This window comes from Agelaius tricolor, unplaced genomic scaffold, assembly GCF_023055355.1.
Source record: "Agelaius tricolor isolate 1412-34295 unplaced genomic scaffold, bAgeTri1.0.p SCAF_25, whole genome shotgun sequence".
Lineage (NCBI taxonomy): Eukaryota > Metazoa > Chordata > Aves > Passeriformes > Icteridae > Agelaius > Agelaius tricolor.
Window position 1 is genome coordinate 3,598,787 of NW_027269285.1, and position 25,127 is coordinate 3,623,913.

General features: G+C 49.2%; 3 protein-coding genes across 4 annotated transcripts in view; 2 read left to right on the forward strand and 1 right to left on the reverse strand.

Annotated features, from left to right (window-relative positions):
• The window catches only part of NCOR1 (nuclear receptor corepressor 1), a 55,835-nt gene extending 47,238 nt beyond the window's left edge, over nucleotides 1-8,597 (forward strand). Inside the window, exons 37-47 of one of the 2 annotated variants that reach the window (XM_071447955.1) lie at nucleotides 146-311; nucleotides 554-1,050; nucleotides 1,488-1,616; nucleotides 1,725-1,885; nucleotides 2,048-2,271; nucleotides 2,695-2,832; nucleotides 3,895-4,037; nucleotides 4,578-4,631; nucleotides 4,895-5,116; nucleotides 5,392-5,574; nucleotides 5,754-8,597. In XM_071447955.1, coding sequence (XP_071304056.1) covers nucleotides 146-311; nucleotides 554-1,050; nucleotides 1,488-1,616; nucleotides 1,725-1,885; nucleotides 2,048-2,271; nucleotides 2,695-2,832; nucleotides 3,895-4,037; nucleotides 4,578-4,631; nucleotides 4,895-5,116; nucleotides 5,392-5,574; nucleotides 5,754-5,941 — 2,105 coding nt within the window. In that variant the 3' untranslated portion in view covers nucleotides 5,942-8,597. The remainder of the gene's footprint in view (nucleotides 1-145; nucleotides 312-553; nucleotides 1,051-1,487; nucleotides 1,617-1,724; nucleotides 1,886-2,047; nucleotides 2,272-2,694; nucleotides 2,833-3,894; nucleotides 4,038-4,577; nucleotides 4,632-4,894; nucleotides 5,117-5,391; nucleotides 5,575-5,753) is intronic. The other variant, XM_071447956.1, reaches the window with a different exon arrangement.
• Nucleotides 8,598-9,719: 1,122 nt separating this feature from the next.
• Nucleotides 9,720-13,389, reverse strand: TTC19 (tetratricopeptide repeat domain 19). Its single transcript, XM_071447957.1, has 10 exons — nucleotides 13,145-13,389; nucleotides 13,004-13,077; nucleotides 12,515-12,625; nucleotides 12,370-12,408; nucleotides 11,774-11,830; nucleotides 11,499-11,560; nucleotides 11,273-11,367; nucleotides 10,925-11,079; nucleotides 10,489-10,651; nucleotides 9,720-10,040 (listed from the first exon to the last, which is right to left on the reverse strand). Exons 1-10 carry the CDS (start codon nucleotides 13,332-13,334, stop codon nucleotides 9,907-9,909), a joined length of 1,080 nt encoding a protein of 359 aa, XP_071304058.1. The 5' UTR covers nucleotides 13,335-13,389; the 3' UTR covers nucleotides 9,720-9,906.
• On the forward strand, nucleotides 13,387-23,732 carry ZSWIM7 (zinc finger SWIM-type containing 7). The gene is made up of 6 exons (XM_071447960.1): nucleotides 13,387-13,537; nucleotides 13,983-14,082; nucleotides 16,165-16,186; nucleotides 18,540-18,642; nucleotides 22,976-23,080; nucleotides 23,460-23,732. Exons 2-6 carry the CDS (start codon nucleotides 14,004-14,006, stop codon nucleotides 23,574-23,576), a joined length of 426 nt encoding a protein of 141 aa, XP_071304061.1. The 5' UTR covers nucleotides 13,387-13,537; nucleotides 13,983-14,003; the 3' UTR covers nucleotides 23,577-23,732.
• The last annotated feature ends 1,395 nt before the right edge of the window (nucleotides 23,733-25,127 follow it).

Here is a 25,127-nt window from a genome sequence, read left to right on the forward strand (position 1 = left end):
GAGGCAGCATTGATACACAGTCCTGCATTGTTGTAAGAGTATCCAGAGTGGTGGAGACAGCTGGGAAGGGATGTGGCAGCATTGGTTTACAGTGCTACACTGTTGTAAGAGTAATCATTTATTTTGCTTTGTTCCCCTCCTGCAGGTGCAGAGCAGCCTGGCAGACCCGGCAGTCACGGATACGTCCGGTCCCCATCCCCCTCTGTCAGAAGCCAGGAAAACATTCTGCAGCAAAGGCCAAGTATATTCCAAGGAACTAATGGGACAAGTGTGATCACACCTTTGGATCCTGCTGCTCAGCTACGTATCATGTATGTTGTAGAAGTTAATGTGGCACAGATATCTGTTCTAATATTTCACCCTATTAAAAAGTGTATTAAAAAGTTAAGGATATTTCACTATATGAAATATAGTGGATTATTGGATATACCAGAGCATTTTCATCAGTGCATTTTGGGTAGAAATTAGTGTCAGAAAAGCTTTGCTTTATTACGTTCATGGCTCTAGTTCTTTCCATGTGATCTAATTGAGGCTATTCAATGTTTTCCAACAGGCAGCTCACCCCTGGAGCTCCCTCTATCACTCAAGGCTTGCCAGCTTCCCGTTACAACACTGCTGCTGATGCCCTGGCAGCCCTCGTGGATGCTGCAGCCTCTGCTCCTCAGATGGAAGTTGCCAAATCAAAGGAGAACAAGCACGAAGGAGCCAGGATAGAGGAGAACATGGGCCGCAGGTCAGCTGTGGTGACTGACCAGCAGCAGATGGAGCAGAAGACCCTGGAGGTAGAAAAGAGGCCTGTGCAGTGCCCCTATACATCTGCCAATTACTCTGGTGGCAAGTCCCAGGGACAGACTTCATCAGTAGTCTATTCAGAGGCTGGTAAAGAGAAAGGACCTCCTCCTAAATCCAGGTACGAGGAAGAGCTGAGAACTCGAGGAAAGACCACAATTACTGCTGCTAACTTCATAGATGTGATCATCACTCGCCAGATTGCTTCAGACAAGGATGCTCGAGATAGGGGCTCTCAAAGTTCAGATTCTTCCAGTAGTTGTACGTATCTTAGTAACTCTCTACTTCTTTGCTGTCTGTCTGAGCCTTTAGGGAAATGATGTGAAATGATTCAGATGTTTAATGATAAAATATTCAGCTCTGCAAAGCAGAAACACTTGATAGACAAATACGGTTTTTGCATATAGTTACTCTTGCAAAATCAGAATTGTTTGCTTTCTTCAGATTCCATGCTACAGCATGAATGCAGGATCATAAGTGTAACTTTGTCAGAAGTCAGGAAACTCAAAATTACTTGGTTTATGTTGGAACACTGATGGAAGTATTTGCATCACCATAGTTATCCTGAGAAGGCAACAGTGTTTTGAGTTTCATTCACTGGTGCCATTTTACTGGAAGCACTGGTGTTGCTAAGTATAGGCAACAAAAAATTTCTGTCATATTTACATCTTATTCCACAACCTTTGCTTGATATTCAGTGTCCTCACACCGGTATGAAGCTCCTGGAGATGCCATTGAGGTGATCAGCCCTGCAAATTCACCTGTACCTGCTCAAGAAAAGCTGCAGCCCTATCAACAAGAGACACCCAAACCAAACCAGGCAGAGAGTAAGTTCATCAACATGTGGAAATATTCTCACAGTCACCTTTTTTAGATTTGTAAGCACAGAAGTTTCAAACCTTGAGGCTTAACAGAGTGACCTTTTCTGTTTCAAGCAGCCGACCCCAACAGGCCGTACGAGGGCCCCATTCACCGCTACAGGACACAGCAGGAGCCCCCGTCACCCCAGCAACCTCCACCTCCCTCTTCCCAGGCAGAGGGGATGGCACACGTGCCCAGGACCCATCGCCTCATCACCCTGGCTGATCACATCTGTGTAGGTTTTATAATTATGGCTTTTATTTGGGAGTATTGCAAAAGATTGTATGTGAATTTATAACCTCATTTGTTGCCATCAGGCTCATCTAGTTCATGAATACCTAAACTATGGCCAGTGTCTAATCAAAATCTCTTTTCTATTTCTTTTGGTGACATCCAGCAAATTATCACACAAGACTTTGCTAGAAACCAAGCAGCTTCTCAGGCCTCTTTGCAGCCTCCCACCACTACATTCCAGAATTCCAGCCCTGCTCCAACTCCTGCTTCTGGCCGGGCAAAGCCCTCGAGCCGCTACAGCCCCGAGGCGCAGCCACAGCCCGTGCACCACCAGCGGCCAGGGGCCAGAGTGTCCCCTGAGAACCTCTCTGACAAGGCCAGGGGAAGGTAATGCAGGGATTCAGTCTAACTGCAACTTTAATTGATGCCCAGATGTGATATTGATAGAAAATAGTGCAGTAATCTTGTTGGAGATTGGAAGTAAAGGCACCTTTCAGTCTTATTTTCAGGCAAAGTCTGTCTCCTACAATTTCACCAATTGCTTGGCTCCATAACATAACTTATAACTGTTTTCCCTTTGCTACTTCTCTTAGTTCCCAGTCTTTAGACAGCTGAAAACATTTAATAACCTAAAACTTCCAGAGTTGTTATGGACAATGCATTGTCATCTTTTTAAGATCACCAAGCTCACTGAAGCATGTAACATGTAACTACACATAAGCAGTTATGTAGGAACTGTAAAATTGCATGAGTTAACTACTGCTGTACATGCATTGAGAGGAATTATCTGTCTCTGAATCATGGATGCAGGCCTGGAAAATCTCCAGAGAGGAGTCACGTCCCCTCAGAGCCCTACGAGCCAATCTCGCCACCTCAGGTCCCGGTTGTCCATGAGAAACAGGAAAATGTTCTTTTGCTTTCCCAAAGAACTGAGCCTACTGAACAGAGGTAGGTGTAAAACTGCCTTTTAAAAACATACTTCTGAATCTTTGTGCTGCAAACTGTGTCTTTATTAAAGAACAGTTCAACTGACCTTCCTCTGGTGCCACAGGCAAGTTGTTAATCACTGTCAATCCTTCTGCACTAACATCCAAAACTTGCAATTTGGGAGGTGCTTTGGGAAGGCTGAGGGAAAGGTCACATGTTGGTGCTCTGTCTTAAGTTTCTTGGTGCAAGCAGAATGTTCTGTGTCACATCTGAGAGAAAGTTAGAATGAAACTCCTCGTGGTTGCCAGTTCTGTAAAACTGAAGTGAGTTTTGAGAAAGGTCACAGATTTTATTAAATCATTCACTAAATCTCTTCTCCTGCCTCGTTGGATTCCTGGATACTGTCCTGGTGGAGAGGAACCCAGGCTTCCAGCACTCAGGGTGCTGGAGCAGTTAATCCCTTGAAATATCACTAAGCTAAGGAGGTTCCAGGAGGAGTGAAGTGGGGTGTCCATGGATGGGGCAGCCCTGTCCCAGTCTGTCACATCTGCACCACAAAACTGCACAGGACCTTCACAGGCCCCCAGCAGTGCTGGTGTCTGCAAACGTGTGGGAGATGCACACTGGAGTGGGTGCTCCTGTTTTGCCCTGCTGAGGAAGGAAGAGCACCCAAAGTACTGATTTAAGCCTCGTGTTGGTGAAACTGATTCCAATTTTCTTGAGGTTTTCCACTCTGCAGTTGCTGCAGGGCTGTCACAGTCCATGGATGTTAGGTAGATGCAAAGGGATTTTCAGAAACATGGCAGGGGAAATTGCACTTTTTAGAAATTTAAGGATGTTGGGCTAGGAAATCTAGATTATTTTTTACTTCATTTTTAGATTATTTTTTAATTTACGTACAAGTTGTTTGGGTTTTTAATTGAAGCTTATTTGTCAGATTGCTGCTGCTTAAGCAAACTCAGTTATTATTGAGCCCCCCCAGTGTTCATATGACTGTTGGTGGTTTCTGCCTGACTGCTTTTGGGAAGATTGAAATGTGCATCTTACAAGTTCTGTCTCTTTGACACGTGTTGGTCTTGGCAGGACTGACTCTCGCTCTCCAGGCAGTATCAGTTACCTGCCTTCGTTTTTCACCAAACTTGAGAACACTTCACCCATGGTAAAATCCAAGAAACAGGAGATATTTCGAAAGCTGAACTCATCTGGTGGAGGTGACTCTGACATGGGTATGCAGGAATTGTGTTTTCACTCAATTTTTCCAGCTTAAGCTTCATGTGACTTCCACCTGCAGATGTCCTGACCTAAATATGATCAAATAATACAAATTAATAGAAATCTATTAATATAAAACACATATAATAATTTATGACCATAGAACTAGAAGGTTAGATTTTTTTATATACTGTTGTATGTAGGACTGTCACATCATTTTTACACTTAATTTAAGAGGTGAAAACCATATAATTAATGAGAGAGTTATTAAAACCTGACATTATTCTAACTAACTTTATATTTGCTTTATATTAATACTACACCTTTTCCTGTTTGGAAAGGTGTCTTGAAACTAAATAATTTGTGTTTTCTTGGCCCTTATGATTATGTCTTTTAAACAGCATTTTCATATAATTCCAGTAATGAACACTGACATTATGGAATATGATACTAGAACTATATTTTTGCCTTTTTTTGTGCAGTAGGGCTACTGCTGATTACTTAGTGACCATCAGTACTGAAAATTTCAATGAAATCCTGTGTTTTAATTGCAGCAACTGCTCAGCCAGGGACTGAAATATTCAATTTGCCAGCAGTCACTACCTCAGGTAAGTTCTTCAATAAAAGAAACAACATATGTTCCAGAAAAATGTAATGTCTTTAATACCTTAAATTTATACTCTGTGGGGAATCCAGTAAAAGAGGGAAATGGTGCAAATTTAAAAGCTAACATCCTACATGAAAACTTACTTCCTGCACCATGAGGAAAAGCAAAATGACCAAATCTTTCCCCACACCCCTTTGTAATTTCTCTGAGATACACTTTCTGCATCCCTTCCCACCTCTCCCTGTGTTTTCTCTTCTCTCCCAGGTGCAGTCAGTTCTAGGGGTCACTCCTTTGCAGATCCTGCCAGTAATCTGGGTCTGGAAGACATTATTAGGAAAGCACTGATGGGAAACTTTGATGACAAGAGTGAGGAGCACGGGGTGGTCATGTCCCAGCCTCTCTCGGTGGCTCCGGGCAGCTCCGGCGCCGCGGTACCGGCGACTAACGAGACACGGAGGGAAGAAGCCAATCCATCTCCAAATTCAGGTATTGCAGCTCCCAAATATCCCAGGGCCTCAAAGAAAATAAATAAATCAAGGGTTTGAATAACGTGGGATCACTGAAAATCACTGTCTTACCTCTGTAATTGGCAGAGGTGGGGTTGGCAGTTATCGTCCTGGCTTTTCCAGCAACACTGATGGAACAGGAAAAGGAGAACAGGGTGTATTGGATACCTAAAGCTTCTCAGTGCTACCTGATGGTAATTTCTAGAAACAAACCACTAAAATGTGGTTGGTGAAATCTGTCCCTTGTGTTGCCAGGTGGGGCAGTCAGCAAGCAGAAGCTGATCGGCAAGTCAAACAGCAGGAAGTCAAAGTCTCCGATTCCTGGGCAGGGGTATTTGGGAACTGAAAGACCTTCTTCTGTCTCATCTGTACATTCAGAAGGGGACTACCACAGACAGACTCCAGTGTGGGCCTGGGAAGACAGGCCTTCATCAACAGGTGAGGAAGGGGCTTCTTTCAGAGGTGTTTGCAGTCTCAGGTGTTGCACTGTAACACTGGATATTGGCCAGAAGCTCCCAGCATGTAGGGGTTTTCTGCAGTGGATTTTCTGCTAATTGTCACAGCCCAGGCCAACACAGATCTCTCAGAACAGCTCATGTTTTTGCCTTTTGATGCAGGTTCCACCCAGTTTCCATACAACCCTCTGACCATGAGGATGCTGAGCAGCACCCCCCCGACCTCCATCGCCTGTGCCCCCCCGTCCATGAGCCAAGCAACCACTCACCCACAGAACAGGATCTGGGAGCGAGAGCCTGCACCACTGCTTTCAGCACAATATGAGACTCTGTCTGACAGTGATGACTGAACTATGCAGATTATTTTTTTTTTTTAATTTGCGGGTCAAAAAAAGAAATCTATTTTTGACTTGTGCCCACAGAGACTTTCCAAGAAGCAAGGGCCACACAATGAAGAATTGCTGGAGAGCCCATGAAATGCCTTCTGCACAGGCTGTGTGTGTTGGAGGATTGTGGTCGAGAAGGTTGACTTACTAAAGATAAATATGTAAAGAGTTTTTAAAAAATGTGGACTATTCCTGCTCTACATCTATTTGTAAAGAAAACCATAATGTCTTTTAAATCATTCTTCTGTAAATAGAGAGTACTTTTTGCAGTGTTTTTTCCCTTGCTATAGTATCTGGTGTACTTATGTTCAAATCATTGCCTAAACTTTGGGGGTCATTTTGTAATTTTTTTTAAGCATTTTCTCCAGTGTAGAATACTCTTCATAACCCTAGCCTCCCTCTCAGCCTAACCTAACCAGAACCCCAACCTCCCAACCATCATTGCCCATTTAATGCCGTGCCACTTCCTGCAGGCATTGTGCTTTTATATAATTTTTTTTTTCCCTAGACACACTTTCTCAGTGGTGTTCAAGCTCTTGTGAAAATGTTGATTTTTAAGACTGACCCCTTAGTGAATTCTGTACATTAACATAACTCCAGTTCGCTGGAATAAGATGATATATTTCTTTGGAATTTGAAATTCTGCCACATTGTAAATTTTTGGTGCAGTTGGTTTTATTTAGCAACACTGCAGAAATATTATTGCATGGGTATGTTATGGTTCATTTTTAAAAGGTTAAAGAAACAAAAAAAGAACAGCTTCTGGAGGCATACCTCACTGTTATGCACACTGGGAATTTTAACTGTGCCCTAAAAGCCTATTCTTAGTGTTCTCTGTTTCTGCATTGTATGCAGTCAAAACAGGCTACTAAATTTTACTGTCATATTTAACCACAGCAAATGGCTTTTCTGAACAGAGGCTCTGGGTGGGTTGATAAATCCTTTAAGAAGAAAAAGCTCCACATCCCAAGTTTAAATAAAACAAAGTGCTTTTATAGAATAATTGAGCAACACACGAGTCAACTACTTGGCTTCTGTTACAACCAGTTTGAAATAGGTACTGTGATTTTTTTCCTTCCTCCAATCTGATTTAAAAATCTTTATGTAATAATTATTTTGCAGTCTGCGTCCCAGTCCCTGTCCCTCTAAGCAAGCTTTTGGTGGAAGTCCTTACAAATGCTTGGCTTAACTCCTGAAGTGTGCAATACTTGTTAGGGTGATTTTTATTTTTAAATTGTATATGGTACTAGGAGAGTCTCCTGAATCGTTCATCTATCAATGCTTGCTATGATGTGCTTGTAGCTCATGTACACATCCCTCCATCTGGGCAGTGATGGCACAGGCTGCCCTGACATCCATCTCCAAAAGCATCTTCATTTTATGCTGCACTGACCTCAGGAATTGAATTCAAATCTTCTGGGGTAGAAGGACTGATTCACAGATAGCACTGAGCTGGGGGTGGCATGGTCTGTCAGATTCCAAACTGCTTTTGCATCTCATTGATCAACAGGGTCTCTGCCTTGGAGTTATTTCCAGTGAGAAATATTTTGGGTTTTGCTGTATTTGTGATGCGTTGTATGGAGGGTGTAATGCAGTGTGTAACCTTGAGTCCTGTGAGCTCTGCAGCCCATGGACTGCCATGGTCCACTTACAAACAGGAAGAAGCAAAGAACTATTTATCAATAGCAAATTTATTTTCAGTCCTTTAAGGAAAAGCCTTTTTGCCCCAAGTGTGGGAAACAAAATTCCAAAGGAACTCATTTGGAAACTTGACACTGTTGAAAATACAGAACTATTTTGCTACTTTTTTTAAACACTGCATCACAGTAGATCCGTTGGCAGTCTTAAATCTCCTTGCAGTCTTTCTCTGAGAAAGATTTCTCTCATCCTCCCTTCCTTTACCCTTCTGGCTTGAAGCAGTGACGTTTTCATCCTGTTTGTAGACCTGTGCTCTTATTTTAACTTTCTTTTTTGGTTCCCACAGCAACATATACTGGAAAAGGAGTTGATCTGCCCTTTTTGTAGATTTAAATTTGGAGTGGAGAGTTAAGTTCCATTCTTAAACTCACTTGTTCTCACTTTCTTAGTGTAACAAATACAATGTGAAAGAGGCATGTACAGACAAATGTCTTTGCTACCTGTACAGTAAGTATAGCATGTTCATTGCAAAGCTTCATGTTACTGCTGCAGCAGCAGCAAGATATCCAAAGTAGGATAGTCACAATCTCCTAAGATACAGTTTGAGTGGCATTTGCACATAAAATGTTGCTGCTTTTTTTTGTTTGTTATCAGAGTTTTAACTTCTCCGGTGTAAAAACCTCTCCAGAGCCTAAGTTAGGGTTTACCACAATTCCAGTAATCTTCAAGTATGGAATTACATCTGCCCTGTTTCAGACAGGAAGGTGTTTGTAAGTCATGTTTACAAAGTGTAGTTTACTACAAATTTTTACCTGATTTCTGATCAGCGCTTTCACAATGCTTTCATCTTGATATGGTTCGTGATTCTGATATGAAATCATTTAAGACTTGAAAAACCCATGCATCATAATTTCCACACAATGTCTTCACTAGACAGTGACTTCTGGATTCAGACCAATCAATAAAGGGGATCAGTTCTCCACTTGCTTTTCCTGTGTCTCCCTTTTGTTTTGCAGCATCAGGCAAGACCCTGCTCCCAGGGTGCTGCAGGGTTCCAGGTGACACTGCTGCCCTCCAGGCTCTGCTGCTTCAAACCCAAAACCCAGCATGTGAGGGAAGGTTGGCTCTCATGTGCCAGAGCCTTTCTGTCAGTATAGCCCTATTTTTATTTCCTAGCTTGCTGAGAACAAAGCTCTGTATGTGACTGAAGTTTTCCACCTTTAATGATCTCTAGAAAACCTGTGTGCCTCCTCCTCTTAGCTCAGAGTTCAGAGATGAAGCTGCTACTGTAAGTAAATTAATAATGATGTAATTACACTGAGGGTACCAACCAGCTGCAGTTCTGACAACTGAGAGGTTAAAATAGTGACAGAATTAGTTTACTATCCTAACTAAATAAGGATTTGGTGGTTTCTGGTTTAATTCTCCTCTTTCTTTAACATCAGGCTTCCTGGCAGGGCAGAACTGAGAAATTCTGTTGTCTAAAGCAGCTGTTGATCCTTGATTCACATGAAGGCACGTAGCTGGCAAAGCTGGGTTTGTACACAGCATCTTTTCCAACAGGAAGCCTCAGCATTCAAGCACTGACCTATCCAAGAGAGAAGACAACTCTGGCACTCCAGGTGCTCTCTACTGCAGCCAAGTGTTTTATTCCTGACAGCAGCTCTGTGTGCTAACAGCCTCACCCCTCCTCTGAGAGGACACCTTCTATCTTTGGATAAAAGAAGAAATGAAAAGAAATCAAGAAATATGTTGCTCTTCAGGCAAGCTGTTGGCCCAGGACAGGGAGCTGCAGCTCTGTTGCAGGGCAGGTACAGCCTGGGAGATGCTCTGCTGCAGTTCAAACATGCTGAACTGCAGCACTGATAAAAGTGCAGCTCCTACTGTGCTGTGCAACATGTAAAGAGTGAGACAATTCCTGCCTGTTCCTTTTCAAGATTTGCTCTAGGACAGCCATGTTTTGAACCTGAACACTTGTGTGGGCAGGCAGGAGTAGCAAACTGACTCTAACACAGTATTAACACCAGCCCAGACTTGCACTTAGGCAGCCAAAATTAAATCACTTAGCACAGTAGGTCAGTCAAACCACAGACTACACCACAAATTCACACAGTTAAGATTTCACACCTTTATTTTGGGCTGTTAGGCAGTGGCAGCCCTTCCTCTTAAGCAGTCCTGAAACTCCTCATTGCTGTTTCTCTGGAGAATTGCACCAAGCTGCTCCCAGGCTGCCTGTGGTGAGCAACCCTTGCTGCCTTCAGTCACCTCAAGGTTGGACTCTGTGGCCAAACTTATTTGGAGCCCTTCCTCCTCTTGGCCAGCTCAGCTAGTTCCTCCTGGATATGCTGGACAGAAGCAGCATCTCCCTTCTGCTGTGCCTGCTTGAGAGCTTCTTTGTACACTTGTTTTGCTTGCAGGAAATCTTCTGTAGAAAGAGGGAAAAGAGGCCTGGCTACCCAGTTCCATCACCCATTTTCAGAGCCCCCTCCTGATGCTGATCACGTGCAAAGGACCAGGACTGCCTGGAAGACACCAGGATCTAGGGAGGCTCAGAAAACATCCTGCCAGGTTGCCAACTCTGAGAGCTGGAGAGCAGCAGTGATGATTGGACCTGGTGCTGCTTCAGCATTAAAATCTCACAGAAACAAATCCCTTCTGACCTTTTAGAAAAGTTACTGGACACAAAGGACATGGGAAACAAGATCCCCTGGCAACATTTTGGGACAGTTTGTGAAATCAATTCAAAGCCAGACCTACTGCTTAAACTACAACTAATTACCCCAAACCAGCACTGCTGTTCAACCCTACAACACAGATCCAGCTCTCTGCAGCCAGCAGCAGCTCAGTGCCAGGCTGGGCATGTATTCACTGACCTTTGTGCATGAGGATTGCTGCCAGGTTGTTGAGCACCATGTGCTCCTCGGGGTGCTCTGTGTCCCTTGCCAGCTGTGCTGCCCTCCTGCTGTAGGCCAGCGCCTCCTCATAGCATCCCTGAGCATCCAGCACCGTGGCCAGGTCACTCAGCAGCACCACACTCTGCACCAGGAGGGAAAAGGGAAGCTTGTGGAGCACTCTGGGGCAGCAGAAGCACCACATTCATCCCCTGCCACACAAGTTACTGCAGTATTTCCCAGAGAAATTCAGTAAGGAAGTGTCCTGTTATTTCTGTGTTTGCATGCTCGTCCTTCCTGGCAGGAAAACAGCCTCAGGCAGTGCTGATGTCTGATGGCAGCAGAGCTGCTCCAAGGCTGCCTCATTCCCTCCAGATCAGCCTTTCCTTCCCTGGAGCCCTACTGCTGTACAAATCACCTGTGGATGAGTCTCTCCCTGAACATCATTTGATATCTGCAGAGCCTTCTCATACATTTTCTGTGCTGCTGGGAGCTCGTTGATGTTCAGGAGGTAGCGGCCGTAGGAGTCCAGGCTCATCCCAAGCAGGAGCTGGGTGTTGGCCTTTTCTTCAGCTGCAAACAGAAAGGAGTGAGGTGATCACTGCCTCAGGATCCAGCATGAACCCCCATCCTACCACAGCAGGAAACTCAGGCAGTGGGAAGAGAATGGATTGACAAGAAGATGGTGCTTAGGAATAGAGAAACAACATCAGGGACAGGGAAATGGAGAAAAGATGAGAAACCTTTGGCAGACAAGGCTGCCCACCTGATAAGACATCCTCAGGCAAGTCCTTCTGCTTGGCAATCTTCTCCTCTAAGGTCAGGATGCAGAACTGGTAGCCAGCTACAGCTAATTTGTGCCTGCAAAGTGCAAAGCAAAGCTCCTTCTACTCCTGAAGGATCCCTCATTGAAGAGCCTCTGCTTGGCCACCCCAGCAGCCCTGCAAGGCTGAGGTGAAGGCAGGTGGTGACACCTCCAGCTGGGAACTCACTGTTTCTGAGCAGCGTAGATACTGGCCAGCTTGAGGGACACCTCAAGGACAGCGTTGTCATCCTGCCAGGAGGACACACAATGCAACAGTTACTCTTCTTGTACCTCCCCAACAGAAACATTACTTTGTCAGAGAGTTTAGACCTCAGAAATCCCCATCTTGTTGCTTTCAGTGCTGCCCTGCATTAAATATTGCCAATTTCCAGTAAGAGGCATTACAGCACAAGAAATAAGGTAAAGAGAAGGGCACCACTGGGAGCCTGTCTCAGGACATACCTCCTTTGTGTCCCCTGCAAGCATATAGCTCATCGTTGCTTTGTAGAGCTTTTCTGCCTGAAACAAGAATTTTGAAGAGGATACTGAGAAATGATGGCATTTAAAACAAAACAGAGGCAAACTACATAGAGGGACCTGGCTCAAACTCGTTTCATTTACACTACACCAAGAGCAATTTGAAGTGAAAGGCTGAGCAGAGCCCAGTGCTACTGAACCAGTGGCTCCTCTCAGTTTCTCCTCGAGCACTGCTGCAGCAGCCAGGCCTTCACCCCGTCTGTGAGCTCGGGGCTTTCCCAGATTCTCCTTGGAGGAGCCACCTCTGTGCTCAACTGCAGAATTTCACAGAAAGAAGTACTCCTCCTGCCCACCATGTTGGAGCTGAAAATTTACCTGTGAGAGCATCTTTCTTAACTTGGTGTGCTCATGGGACTGCAGCCCTGAGTTAGATCATTCTGTCAGATCATTCTGCTTTGCACTGGGACATCTCTGCCCCATAGCTCTGAGTCTGCAGCTTGTGCCAGCACCCTACACCTTTGACATCGTGCACAAGATGTCAACATCTAAAAATTCATTGGGAAAAAAGCAGAGTTGCTCACATTGTCCAGCTGTCCCTGCATGTAAGCCACGTTCCCCATCTGGAAGAGACAGACAATGCTCAAGCTCCACCGAGGCAACGCAGACGAGCCTCAGCCGCTTCTCCTTCTCCCTCGGGCCCCGCTGTGCCCCGAGCCCGGCTCTCACCATGCTGTAGGTGTAGATGATGGCCTGCCTGTTCTCCTGCTGGTGCGCCCGCCGCAGGGCCTGGTGCAGGAGCTGCTCGGCCTCGGCCAGCTCTCCCTTCATGGTGCTGAGCTGCGGGGGCAGCGGGATCGGTCAGTGCCCGGGCAGCGCCGGCACAGTGCCCGCACACTGCCCGCAGAGCCCGCACAGCGGCGGCAGCGCCCGCAGAGCCCGCACAGTGCCCGCACAGTGCCCGGTCAGCGCCGGCAGCGCCCGCACAGCGCCCGCAGAGCCCGCACAGTGCCCGGTCAGCGCCGGCAGTGCCCGGTCAGCGCCGGCAGCGCCCGCACAGCGCCCGCAGAGCCAGCACAGCGCCCGCACAGTGTCCGCAGAGCCCGCACAGCGCCAGCAGTGCCCGCACAGTGCCCGCACAGCGCTCGCAGAGCCCGCACAGCGCTCGCAGAGCCCGCACAGTGCCCGCACAGTGTCCGCACAGTGCCCGCGCCTCACCTTGGCTCTCTTCAGCAGCAGGACGATGGCGTCCTCGCCGTCCTCCTCGGCGTCCCGCGGGAACAGGGAGAGCCCTGCGGGGACAGCGCGGTGGGTGCCCGGTGCCGGTTCCGCGCCGCCCGTGCCCGCCGCCCCTCTCACCTCCCAGGAAGGCCAGCGCAGCGCCGGCCGGCCGTGCCCAGCGCGGCCGCGCCCGCCCCGCGGTGCCGGTGCCGCTGTCCCCGCGGTGTCCCCGGGGTCCCCCTGTCCAGGCGGGCCGGGGCAGGGCGGGACAGCGCCGGGGGCACAGCCGGGACAGCGCCCGCGGCAGCGCGCCAGCCACCGCCGCCATCCCCAGCGGGCCCTTTAAGAGCGCGCGCGCCGCGCGTGACGTCACAAGGGCACAGGGCGGTGTCGTGACGTCACTCCCGGAGCGGGACCGGGAACTGGAGCGGGATCGGGATCGGGATCGGGATCGGGATCGGGATCGGGAACGGGAACGGGAACAGCCCCGGGAGCGGGGCGGGAGCGGGTCCCGCCCCTCTGCCCGCCCTGGTGAGCAGCGCCCCGGCCATGCCGGGCTCCTCAGGACACGGAGCAGGGGACACGGATGGGGAAGGGGCGGGAGCAGCACCCGGGAAGGGCTGAGGGAGCCGGGGCGGCAGAAGGGGACCTGGTCCGTGTGTGTGAATACCTGCGGAGGGTGCCGGGGGCTGCACCGAGCTCTGCTCGTCCACAGGAACGTGAGGAACATCCTGTGGGCAGCGAGCCGTGCTTCCCACGGGACCTGCCTGTGTGGGGGCATCCCGGAGACACCCGTGTGTCTGTGGGGAATCCCCTTCTCAGAACGTGTAAAAAAAACATCTCAGGAGTTGTTTTAAAACATCTTAAAGGATGCCATTCCTTGGTTGGGCTGGGGTGCCCAGCTAACCCCCCGATGCTCAGTGTCCATGGTGGCCCCAAGGATTTCCCACTGTCTCCTGTCCCGTCTGGTTTGCAGGGATGATCCCGTGCCCGTGGGATGGACAGCAGCACCTTGCCAGCAGTGGCAGAAGAGCTCCTGAGAGAGATCAAAAAGGCTTTTCAGGAGACCTCGCAGGGTATGTGGGGGATGCCAGCAGGAGAGGCCGGGCCCTGGCACTGTCGCGGGGCCTGTCACACCCCGCGCTTGACAGCTGGCCTGCAAGCAAAGCTGAGTTAATAGCAAGAATAACAATTGATGATTTTCGAGTATATCCATAACAAAAAAGAAGACAAAGCCGTTAGTATAAAAACAGATATAAAAAGATACATTAAAATTTCTGTAAGCTAAACTACGTGCGTAAGTAAATGTGTGTACGTGCCTTATTAAATTTCTGTAAAACTTTTGGTAATTATATTAACACTAATTACTTTGCACTAATGAATATTATAAGTTATTGTAATGTAGTTAATGACTTAAAATTATGCTTTGTTAAGAGTATATAAGCTAGAAAACACAAGCAGAATAAAAACTTTTTCTTTTAAACTCTAATCACGCAGTGCCCGCACCCCATGCAGCACTGATGAGAGCCCTGTGCCTCCCCTTTCCTACCTGGCCCTGCTGTCTCAGGGACCTTGATGTCCCTTTTTGTGACAACAGAAGCACAGATAATGAGGAGCAGCCCCTCCTCCAAGTCAAATTCAAAAATCACACCACTTTGGACTCTTTTCTTCATAATATGAGACTTATGGGTTCTGCTGCTTCTTAGAGCTCCTGGTGCCCGTGGTCACACCTGAGGGATGATAAATTAATGCTCCCCGCAGGAATTCTGCTGTGCCCTCTGCTCTGCTGGTTCTACAGATCCACCAATCCCAGCACTGGGCTTGGAAAGGGGAATTTCCCAAAGCCGTGTCCTGGCTGACCGGCAGAGGGGGTGTGCTGCTGATCCCAGGGACAGGAACAACTTCCCAGGGCTTCAGTGCAAGGAGCACCAGCCAGCACTGAAATCCTGGCCAATTCCAGCAGCTAGTTAAGAATAATTACCTTTGCTGGATCTGTGCTGACAGAATATTAGTGTTTGTGTTTACTGGATGAGCTGCACAGAATGGCTCTTCCCAAGGAAAGGGTCTGCTGAAGGAATATTTTTAACTGCACAGAACCCAAACAAATAAGAATTCAGATAAATCTGTCTTGAGCACTATGTGGGAGTGAGGAATGGGCAGAGACTTCATGTCTAAACTGTCAGAGTGACCCCAGTGACAGCTTTTTGGCACACTTGTTCTGTGGCTCCTGTCAGGTTAGAGTACATCCAAAATCTACATGTGGCTTTTAAAAGAGCTTTACAAATCCTGTTGTAAACTAAGCAAAAAAAAGAAGTTCACGTCCCTTTAAAAACGTCCTTACAAAAGCAGAGTGGTACTAAAGCACACATTGGGACAGGGCTGTGGAGACAAACTGATTGATCCCTTTGCAGAATCAAATTCAAATAAAGCTGGAAAATTCAAACCAACAGTGCAGGTCATAGAGAGTGTTTTGAATTGTCAGAAGAAAATTATTTTAAAGTCAAAAATCCAGATCTTCCAGTGGGATATGGAGGCAGAGTACACGGTGTCCCCTGGGTGATAACAGAAAGAGCAGAGTGGACAAGCAGAGCCTGAGCTGTCAGCTCCAACAAACACAATTTGCTGGAGTCTAACTTTCCATCTTAAGGAGAAGTTCCAATAAATGGAGACACAATGTTTCAGTGGGCTGCAGTAAAAGCCATAAACCAGTGGCGCCCTGCAAGACTGTGCTGGGAAAAGAACAACATTTCTAAAGTTGTGAGGCCTGAGTTCTCAGCTCCTGCCAGGAGAGTTTCAGGGAAAACAATATATATATATTTTTTTTTTAACCAGCTTCTTAAAGTGACAGAGTAAGATGCTGAGGCCTTCTGCCTTTCATTGGGTGCTTTTAAAAGTAGGATGTCATAAAAGAAAGTACATTTGGGCTTCTGCTTTTCTTTTTAAAATGAATCCCTGTGGTTGTGATTGCTGTGCTTGATAAGTGCCTCAGCACTGCCATCCTGGATCATTTCCCTGCTCCTTGTTGCTTTTTTGGTGGCTAGAGAGGGTGTTGAGAGCTCTGCAGTCCTGTGTGACCTCTGGGGGTACCTTGGGGGGACAGTGACCCCCCTGTGATGTGAAATTCTGCAAAATCATGTTTCCTTTTCTTTCTGTTGCAGTGCCTGATGACCTGCTGCTGGGGTGAGTGTCTTCTGCCCCAGCTCCTGCCCCTGTCCTGCCAAAGGGCACTTGGTGGTCAGCTCTCATCCTGGTTTTCCCAGTGCTGCTGAAACACAGGAATCCTGGTGGTTTTGGTGGTAGTGAAAACAAAGATTCTGAACGTTTTTTTCCCAGAGATTCACAAAATTATCTCTGTATCACTGCATCTCCTGTGATGACTTGCTCTAATTTAAACCCAGGATATTTAACCTGAGCTCTGGACCCAGCCTCAGCTCTGGAAGGAGTTTGCTGTGGGAGTGGGCTGTGTTCCAGGGTGATTCATCCCTCTGCCTTCCTGCCCCTGTGAGCACCCTGAGCTCACTCCTGCTCTTTGAGTCATGGGCACGTGTGGTGGAGAGGGAGAGGTGTCCTGAGCATCACCCTGCTCCAGGGAAATGTTAACTTGGAGACTCAGAGTTTTCTTCTGTTTGGGGGCGGTCTCAGGTCAGTTTTGTCACCCTGTGAATGCTTTAATCATTCCCAGCAGTGACCTAAGAGATCCAAGTTTCACAACTTCAGCCCTCACCAGCTGGTGTTGAAGGTGGAGAAGGGGCATTGTCACAGTGAAAGAAACTTTTCAGATTCATCTTTAACCTTGTGCTCCTGCCTGCTGGGGGATGAGATCACCAGGAACCCTCCAGGCCTTGGTGCCTTGGTGTTAAAGTTATCTGACACACCACCTGTGAAAGGTGTGCTGCCTCCCTCTCCTGGGACCACAGTGGCCTTTGAAAGGTGGGATCAGATTTGAAAGCTTTTGTTCTCCTCAGAAAAGAAAAGAGAAATTCCCTTGTTGAGTTTAATAATGGTGGTAACTCTTGGCAGCCGGATTTCCATCAATTCCCTGCATCCAGCAGCTCAGAAGTATTCTGATTTAATTTCCCAATCTCTTCCAAATCTCCAAAGTCCTTGAATTTCCTGTGGGCATTTCCTGTTGAAGTGATCAAATTATATACACAAGAAAAGAATTCCCTAGATTTGAAAAGAGTTCCTGAAACTCACTGAACTCAGCCCCCTTATAGTCCCAAACCTAATCATGAAGGAATGTCTTAGTTAAATGTTCCCCACCCACCTCCTCAGATGGAGCCAACCCTTCTTGCCTTGAGTTTGTGCAAGTTTTGGTCTTCCTGGAATCTGTCTGTCTGCTTGGCTGCTTATCAGTCAGCTTGACTCAGCCTTGCTGGGGCTCTGCCTTGCCCTGTCCTCCCTGCACTTGGAAACTTTCCCCTTTCTCTTGGTCTCCTGCTCGTGTTCGGTGCTATCTCTTCATCACTGCTGATTTCCTTGTTGTTTACCCTTGGAACCAATCTAGACTACACAGATTTTTCTCAGCTGGTGAAAGGTCTGTAAAGTTATCTGAGTTGCCCCTGAGCTCTTTGGAAACACTCAGAGCAGCTGGATTTACTGGTCTAGGGTGACTTTGGAGCCCATGAGCTGTCTGGACAACGGGCTGAAGGTGCAGATGTCCATATTTAACACAAGATGTCCATATTTAACACACACCTTATCCTATAGCCCTGCACAGCAGCAGCAGGAGGCAAAATCCCCCTTTAGGATGTGCAGTGATCCCCATCCCAGGCACTCCCTCATCCATAAATGCTCTGCAGCCCTGAAAGGACAAAGGTTTTTAGGGAGAGTGGAGGGACATCAGGCACGTGCTGCCCCTGGGTGTTTATGTGGAATAACTTGGCTGTCTCTGAGCCCTGCTCCTGGCTGGGTCACAGATGTAAAACTGATGCTATCTGGTGTCTCCATGTGCATGGAGTGTCTTGAGTAATTCCCTGATGTTCTCCAGCTTCCTCCTGATGCAGTTTGGTGGGTAGAGAAAGGATAATTTACCCCTCAGTTGTGACTGTGGTGGAGGAGATGTGATCACTACAAAATGATTCACTCATTCCCCAGGGTTTGAACTGATCTCCAGGGGATGAGGAAGGAGCCCCAGTTCCTGTTGCTCCAGGAGCTTTGAATCATCCTTGCACTCCCCTTTCTCCAGGGAGCTCCATGTGTGCTCCATGCCTGGAGGTGGGATTCAGGACCAACTGATCAATCCAGGGCAGAGATTGAGGGAGAGTCTAGAGCAGCACATCCAGCACAGCCTGGCTGTAGAGTTGAGGTGTCCCAGAGCCCCTTTTGCCCTGAGCACCCCAAGTCTGGCTCTGTGTGCTCCACTAAAATTCCTGGTTGTTCTTTTGTGCTCCTGGGACATTTCCAGTTGCTGCACCAAGGAAAAGTGTCTTACTTTTACAATGGGCTCCTTCAGGGCTGCCTCTGTGCCCTGAGCTGAGCCTGGGGGTCTCCCTTTGTGCTGTGACCTAACTAGAGACATGTTCTCTTCCAGGCTGAAGTTCATTTTTGGCCCATCTGCAGTCCCAGCTCTGGATTTGGTGGATCAGCGTTCTGTCACCCGGCTCAGGTCCCCCAGTGGAAGGATTCTCTACCAGGTACAGGCTTCTCTTTGCTCTTCCTTTCTGATGGTTTCCAGCTGGCATCTGAGACAGTGTTTTCCTGACTTGCAGAGCATGGATAAACACAGGGAGGACACCAGTGTTTTACAAACTCCTGAGGTGACCCTGGAGAGCAGCAGCCACGGGCTGGAATTAGAGCAGCACAGTTCAGAACCATTTTCTCTGTGGCTCCCAGCCAGCCAGAGACAATTTATGTGTTTGTGGGCATCACAGTCAGGAGGAAGTTTTCCAGGGATTGCTAATTTTGCTTTATTACTCCCATCCTATCCAGCAGAGGAAGTTCTTCCTCTTGACCAGTTGTACACAACTCATCATTATCTGCCTTCACTCTGCTTCTTTCCTGTCATGACCTCTGCTTGGCAGGAGATCCCTGCTGCCTGTGGGGGAGCAGTGCTGGCCAAACCCCTGGGTTTCACTCTGGTTCAGGGTAGCCAAGGCTGTGAATCACAGAAACCTCCCCATGAAATGGCATTTTGGGGAGAGGAACTCACCTCAGCCCTGAGATCAGTTACAGCACAGGGTGGGGGTGAGGTGAGGAGCCATTGGTATTTCATTCTCACCTTCCTGTACTGTGCACAATTCCTTGTTCTGTGGTCCCCCAGCACTGGTGGCATCTCTTCTGGGACAACCTGTCCATGCTGTGAGCCATTGACCAGCTGCATCCAGCCCATGGCTGTGCCCTGGCTGAGCACTGGGACTCTGTGTCCCAAAGATTTTGGTCAAAAAGCACCAATTCCTTCTCCTGAGCACTCCCAACCCCTCAGCTGGCACAGCCCCTCCAGGACTGGGCCTGGTTCTGTGCTTTCACACACCACAGAAAGGGAAATGTCTTTGCTCAGTGCTGCAGCACCCAAATGTTCCAAGAGGAACATTTCCAAGTATCCCCTCTGCAAAGGACCTTTTCTCCTCCCCTGGAGGTGTTCTGGGGTCCTGTAGGGTGAGAAAAGGGCTGTGAAGTCAGGCCTGGTGCTGGCACAAGCCCTTCCCACGTGTTCAGAGCTTGCCCTGCTTGGTTTGCACATGGAGCCTTTATCACTTCTGGGGCCATGGAGAGGACACAGCCCCTCCAGAGGGACATGAATCATAACCAGGGCTCAAGAACAGCCTTGGATTGCAGCTGAGGGCTTGCCTGTGGATGTTTGGTAAAGCCTAGGAAGCTTCCAGCACCCTTAGACAGCAGCTGCCATCCTGATTAACTGAATGCTCAAAGGCTTTCCCTTTTTCACTGTTGCTTGTCTGAAAATGCCATGGGCAGAGAATGGTCACATTCCCTTTGTCAGGCCCTGCAGGCTAAGGCAGAGCTTTGCTGGGCATCAATTATTAATCTGATATTAATAAAGGGCTCACTTGGTGCACACTGAAAAGGAACAAGTGTCAGAACTGCTCTCCTGCCTCTGCAGGGAGAGGGAGCCTCTGGTTTCCCTGTGGAGAAGGAACCCCTGGCCAGGAGGGTCAGGGAGTTAATGCAGGACAAAGCTCCAGGAAGGAGATTCCTGTGTGCCTGCAGCTGCATTCCTCTGCTGAGGAGCTTGATTGCTGATTAAGGCCACGCTGATGAGTTCATTAACAGAGGAATCTGAAGAGATATTTTCTCTGGGGGTGTGAGGTTGGTGCCATTGTGAAATTCTCCCTCATCACAGCTGTCTGAGATGCAGAAACAAAGAGCAGAGTCTACCCTGGGGCTGGAGCAGTGACAGGAACACATCTGGGGTCACAGAAGCCCAGCCCTGGGTGGGACACTGCACTGCAGCCACTGGCTCTTCATTCCTGTGTGGGAATGTGTGGGAGTGTGTGGGAATGTCCCCCAGCCGTGCTCCTGGAGAGAGGGCATCCCTGGCTGCCTGGGCACTGCACAATCATCCCTGCTAATTATCCCCCACAAAGTCAGCCCTGCCATCTGCACCAGATGTGGTTCAGCTGGAATGTGAGGTGCTGCTTCCACTTGCAGCTGCCTCTGGAGAGCTCTTTGAGGCCACAGGGCTGGTTCTGTTGTGAAACTCCTGTGGGTCATTACAGCCAAATCTGGGCTGCTGATAATCCCCTATCAGCCAGCACATCTCAGGTCCTGCTTCAGGGCAGGAAGGCTCTGCTCAGACAGGCCCTGTAGTGTGGGCAGCCCCTGCCCTGAGGAGCTGAGATGGGAGAAGAAGGAGCCCTCAGTCAAATGAGAGCTGTGATGTGTCCCTTAATGCCCTTCTGTTTAACAGGAGTAGCACTGATGAGTGCCCCTGGCTGGGTGCCTCAGAGCTGAAATCATCCCAGGAGAGCTTGGATGACACCTGCCCTGCTCAGCTCAGGGGTAAATCCTGCCTGCTGCAGGCATGGTGGGTCTGGCTGTGCTGGGGCTGTGCTGGCTGTGGCAGGGTTGGCCTGGCAGCATTTGGGGCTCCCTTGAGCTCTGCCCGAGTGGCAGAGATGCTGAGCTGTGGCAGTGAAGGAGGGCAGAGCTTCAGCCCTGCCAGCTGGCACCTGCACTGCTCACATCCTGCACTGCTCACATCCTGCACTGCTCACATCCTGCACTTTCATTTCTTTTTTATTTTGTCTTTTTTCATCCATTTCCCAGAACTGTGTGGCAGATGTCCCACAGTGAAGGGTTTGAGCAGCAGGCCCTGGCACAGGCTGTGGTGCTGTCTGTCTGTCTGTCTGTCCCTGTGCTGGTGCCTCAGCTGAGCCTCCTGTGCCCCCACACTGGCAGGGACACATCCAGGGGGATTTTTCCTCCCTGAGGCCCAGGGATGAGGACAGCAGAAGGAAATCTCAGCTCAGGGCCAGGGGAGCACCCCAGTGCTTGGCAGGGCTGCAGCTGGCCAGGAGCAGAGGCACCTTCTTCTCCCAGTCTTGGATTTTAGATTCTGCTTTCTTAGGCAGAGACTGTGTTCTTGCCATCTAGGTCAGGACTGGGAACGCTGGGCTCAGCCCAAATGTGGCAGTGTCTGTCTGTGGCTCCCCCTCCCCAAAGGAAAACACTTCTGAAGGGAAGGCACCATCAGAATCCTTCATCTTGGAAAAAGCAATCAAAGGGGCTGCAGGAAAACAAACTTATCACAAGTGAAACAAACTCAGCCTGCAGTAAAAGGAGGACCCAGGGTAAAGGCCAGACTGAAAAAAAAAAAAAAAAAAAGAGATTTACCCTGAAATGGGAATGTGAGTTTTATGTCCTGGATCTGCTGGGAGTGAGGGGGACTTTGAGGCATTGGCATTTCTGTGGGAGAGCCTGTGTTGGGCAGAGGGGGCAGGGGGAGCTCCAGGGGACTGGGGAGGGCTCCCCTTGGAAGTGCAGCTTTGGACAGGGAGGGACAATGTTCCCCTGGAGGGGCTTGGGATGCCAGGGATGTCCTGGAGGGGAGCAGCACTCTGCAGGGCTCCTCTGCCTTTGCACTTTTGGGTTTATCTTTGGATTTGGGGGTGTGTGTGCCACAAACCCAGCCAGATGGAGAGAGCTGGGATGGGAGAGAGCTGGGATGTGCCCTCAGAGCCCTGGGCCCTGTGCAAGTGTTTTCTGCTCTTGCAGATTCTTCCCTTCCCATAGGTTGAGCCCTAAAGTCGTTTCCTAAAAGCGATTTTCCAGTCTTGAGGAGACCAAAAGAGCACTAATGATTCACAGGCTGGCTTTCCTATACCCTGCAGTCAGCTCCAGCAGCTGACAGAATGCTCCATGCTGGAAAATAAAGCTTTTTTCACCTGTTTGCTGAGCCTGGTGCCTCAGTACCAGCCTTGCAGGGAACAGCATGTGGGAAAAGCAGGCAGTGCTGTTCCCAAAGCAGAGATGGAGCAGGGAGGCTTCTCTGGAGACCTCAGCTTTGTTTATTCAGGCAGATCTGGATTCCAGTAGCTGCAGCTGGTTCTGAGAGCAGAACAGCCTTCAGTAGCTGGGAAAGGAGAGGCCTCCCTGCAAGGGCTCAGTGCTGCTCTCTCTTGTCCCCAGGCCTGTGGTGGCCCCGGGGTCACACTTGTGACAAGAGTCTCTGTCATTTCCACCTGTGAGCCTGCCAGGGCTGGGAGGGAGTCACAGGAGGGGCTGGCACTGGATGGGAGCTCAGGGAGTGGTGCCACCACCCCTCTCCTGGTCCCTGGGACTGGGAGCTGCTGCAGGCACAGCTGCAGGACACCCTCACCTGTAGGGAGAGGAGCTTGGAGAGACCCTGAGAGGCCTGAGGAGCTTCAGGCTTGGGTGGGTCACTGCAGTGCTTGGGGACACTTCTGTGCTGTGACATCTCCCCTCAGTGCTGGGGCAGTGCACACCCAGCCTGAGTCAGAGAAATTAAAGTGAATCCTGGCCCTGACTCCTCCTCTGCCTCTGTTTCAGGTCCTTGGCAGCTCAGGCAAACTCTACACCTGCTACAGCTCCTGCCACTTCTGCACCTGCCCTGCCTTTGGGTTTTCTGTGTTGCAGAAGAGTGAGAGCCTTCTGGTGAGTTCTGTGCCTCAGCCTGGGGCTGCCATGGGGAGGGACAAGGCTCTGCCCTGCCCCTTGAACCCCAAATTTCCCCCCAGACACGCGTGGAGCTGCCATGCAGGCTGAGCCTGGCCACTGTGGCAGCCCCAGATTTTGGGTGCTGGGTGCAGGGAGGGCTTTTGGTGGTGAGCAGTGGTGGGGAGGGTGCCAGGAGCTGTGTGCCAGCTCCCTGCATGGCACTGTCCTGGTGGTGGCAGAGCTGGGGACACTGAGCCCCACCTGTGCCAGGAGGGAGCCACGTTCCTGGGGGCTGAGCACTTCACTGAACACATTTGGGCCAGGATGGGCTCCTGAGCCTGGCATCCCAGCCTTGCTCCTGCTCTTAACTTTGCAGTGCAAACACATCCTGGCTGTCTACCTCAGCCAGGCCTTGGGAGCCTGCCAGGAGCTGGCTGTGTCTGAGGAGCAGCTCTCAAACATCCTCCTGGCTGAGGAAGAGGATGAAGGATGAAGGAGGAAGAATTTGGACCACTCCTGGCTGTGTAACTGGCATTTTTAATATCTACAAGGCTGTCAAATGCTCATTGAGGCTGGTAGATTTCTTCCTGTGCTGCAGCCAAGTGTGACATTAATTAGCAGCCTGGCACAGATAAATTAATTAATTAGGCCTGTGTTGACTTCAGTTTTATTTATTTATGCTGGTTTTGGGATTTCTGAAGATGTTTGAGCTAATCTGTAATGATTGTGATGTGAGGATGCAAACAGTCCTGCAGGTCTCAGCGATGCACAGATTAAAGAGCTGCTGTGGCTCTTTGCAGGTGGCAGCTCAGAGCAATTTCTGATTTTTCAGTGTCAAACCTGGTCCAGGGAGTAGGGCAGGGACCTCTCAGCACCCTGAGACTGGTGACAGCCCTGTGCCTCCACTGGAACAGGATCTTTGGAAGCATCAACGTGGTTGCTGTGCTTTAAATCAAACATTTTCAGACACACTGAGCTTCCCTGGGAGCCAGCTGGGATTCCCTGTCCATGCTCTGTGCTCCCTGAGGGCAGTGTGGCCTCTCCTGCTGCATCAAGCACCAGTAATAATGGGGCACAGGCTGAGCCAGGTGCTGTGGATGGTAAATGAAGCATTTGGGATGAAAATAACAGTTTCTGCAAATACAGAATCTCAGCAACATGAGGAGAACACATCCATCCATGTACAGCAGAGCAGGGACAGCTCAATGGCCACAGCTGCACTGGCCACAGAAAGTTCCTCTGCTGCTTTTGCTTCACATTTTTATGAGAAATGAGCTTTTTATTGAGGAGGGCAAAGGAGGTGTCCTATTTTTATTTTGCCTTGAAATATGTTTGGCTCAGATCCACAAAGGCATTTCCTGTGCCCAGTGGCCATGGCCTGGGCCAGAGTTAATGCCTGACAGCCCAAAGGCACAGCTGGACTAAGGATGCTCCAATGCACCTGCAGGAATTCTGGTTCATGGGAAGGGGGCACTGGAGGATGCTGAGCTGCACTGGAAGCTCTCACATGTGCACAAATGTTCTGGCACCTTCTCTCTGGGTATTACAGCACTGAGAGTTTCACTCTGCTGCTGCTGTGAGAGTTTGGGTCTGTTTCAGGCAGCCAAAGGCAGAGATTCCATCCTTTGTTGTGAGGATAAATGTGGCTTGCAACCACTTGGCAACACTGCCAGGGCTGCAGGTGAAACCCTGCTGCTTTCCAGGCCTGATTAACAGGAGGAACAGGGCCAAAGATAACACAGGAGGGAAGGGATGGAGGGAGGAGGGAGGCCCTGCCCAGATGGCAGGAGGTGGCCCTGGCTCAGCTGGGCCCTGGCCAAGGCAGGTGCAGCAAAGCTGAGTGGGGCTGGTAAAGGAGAAGCACCTGGGACAGGGACTGGAGCTGCTCAGGCTCGTGCTGAGATCTGAGACACTGAGCTGTAGCTAAACTTGGGCATTGTATAAACACTGCAAAGCCATTCAGAGCTCTCTGGTGATTTCACCCAGCTCTGGGGCTGAGCTGCTCCAGTGGCAGTGAAATCCAGCACTCCCTGTGAGTGGTGGG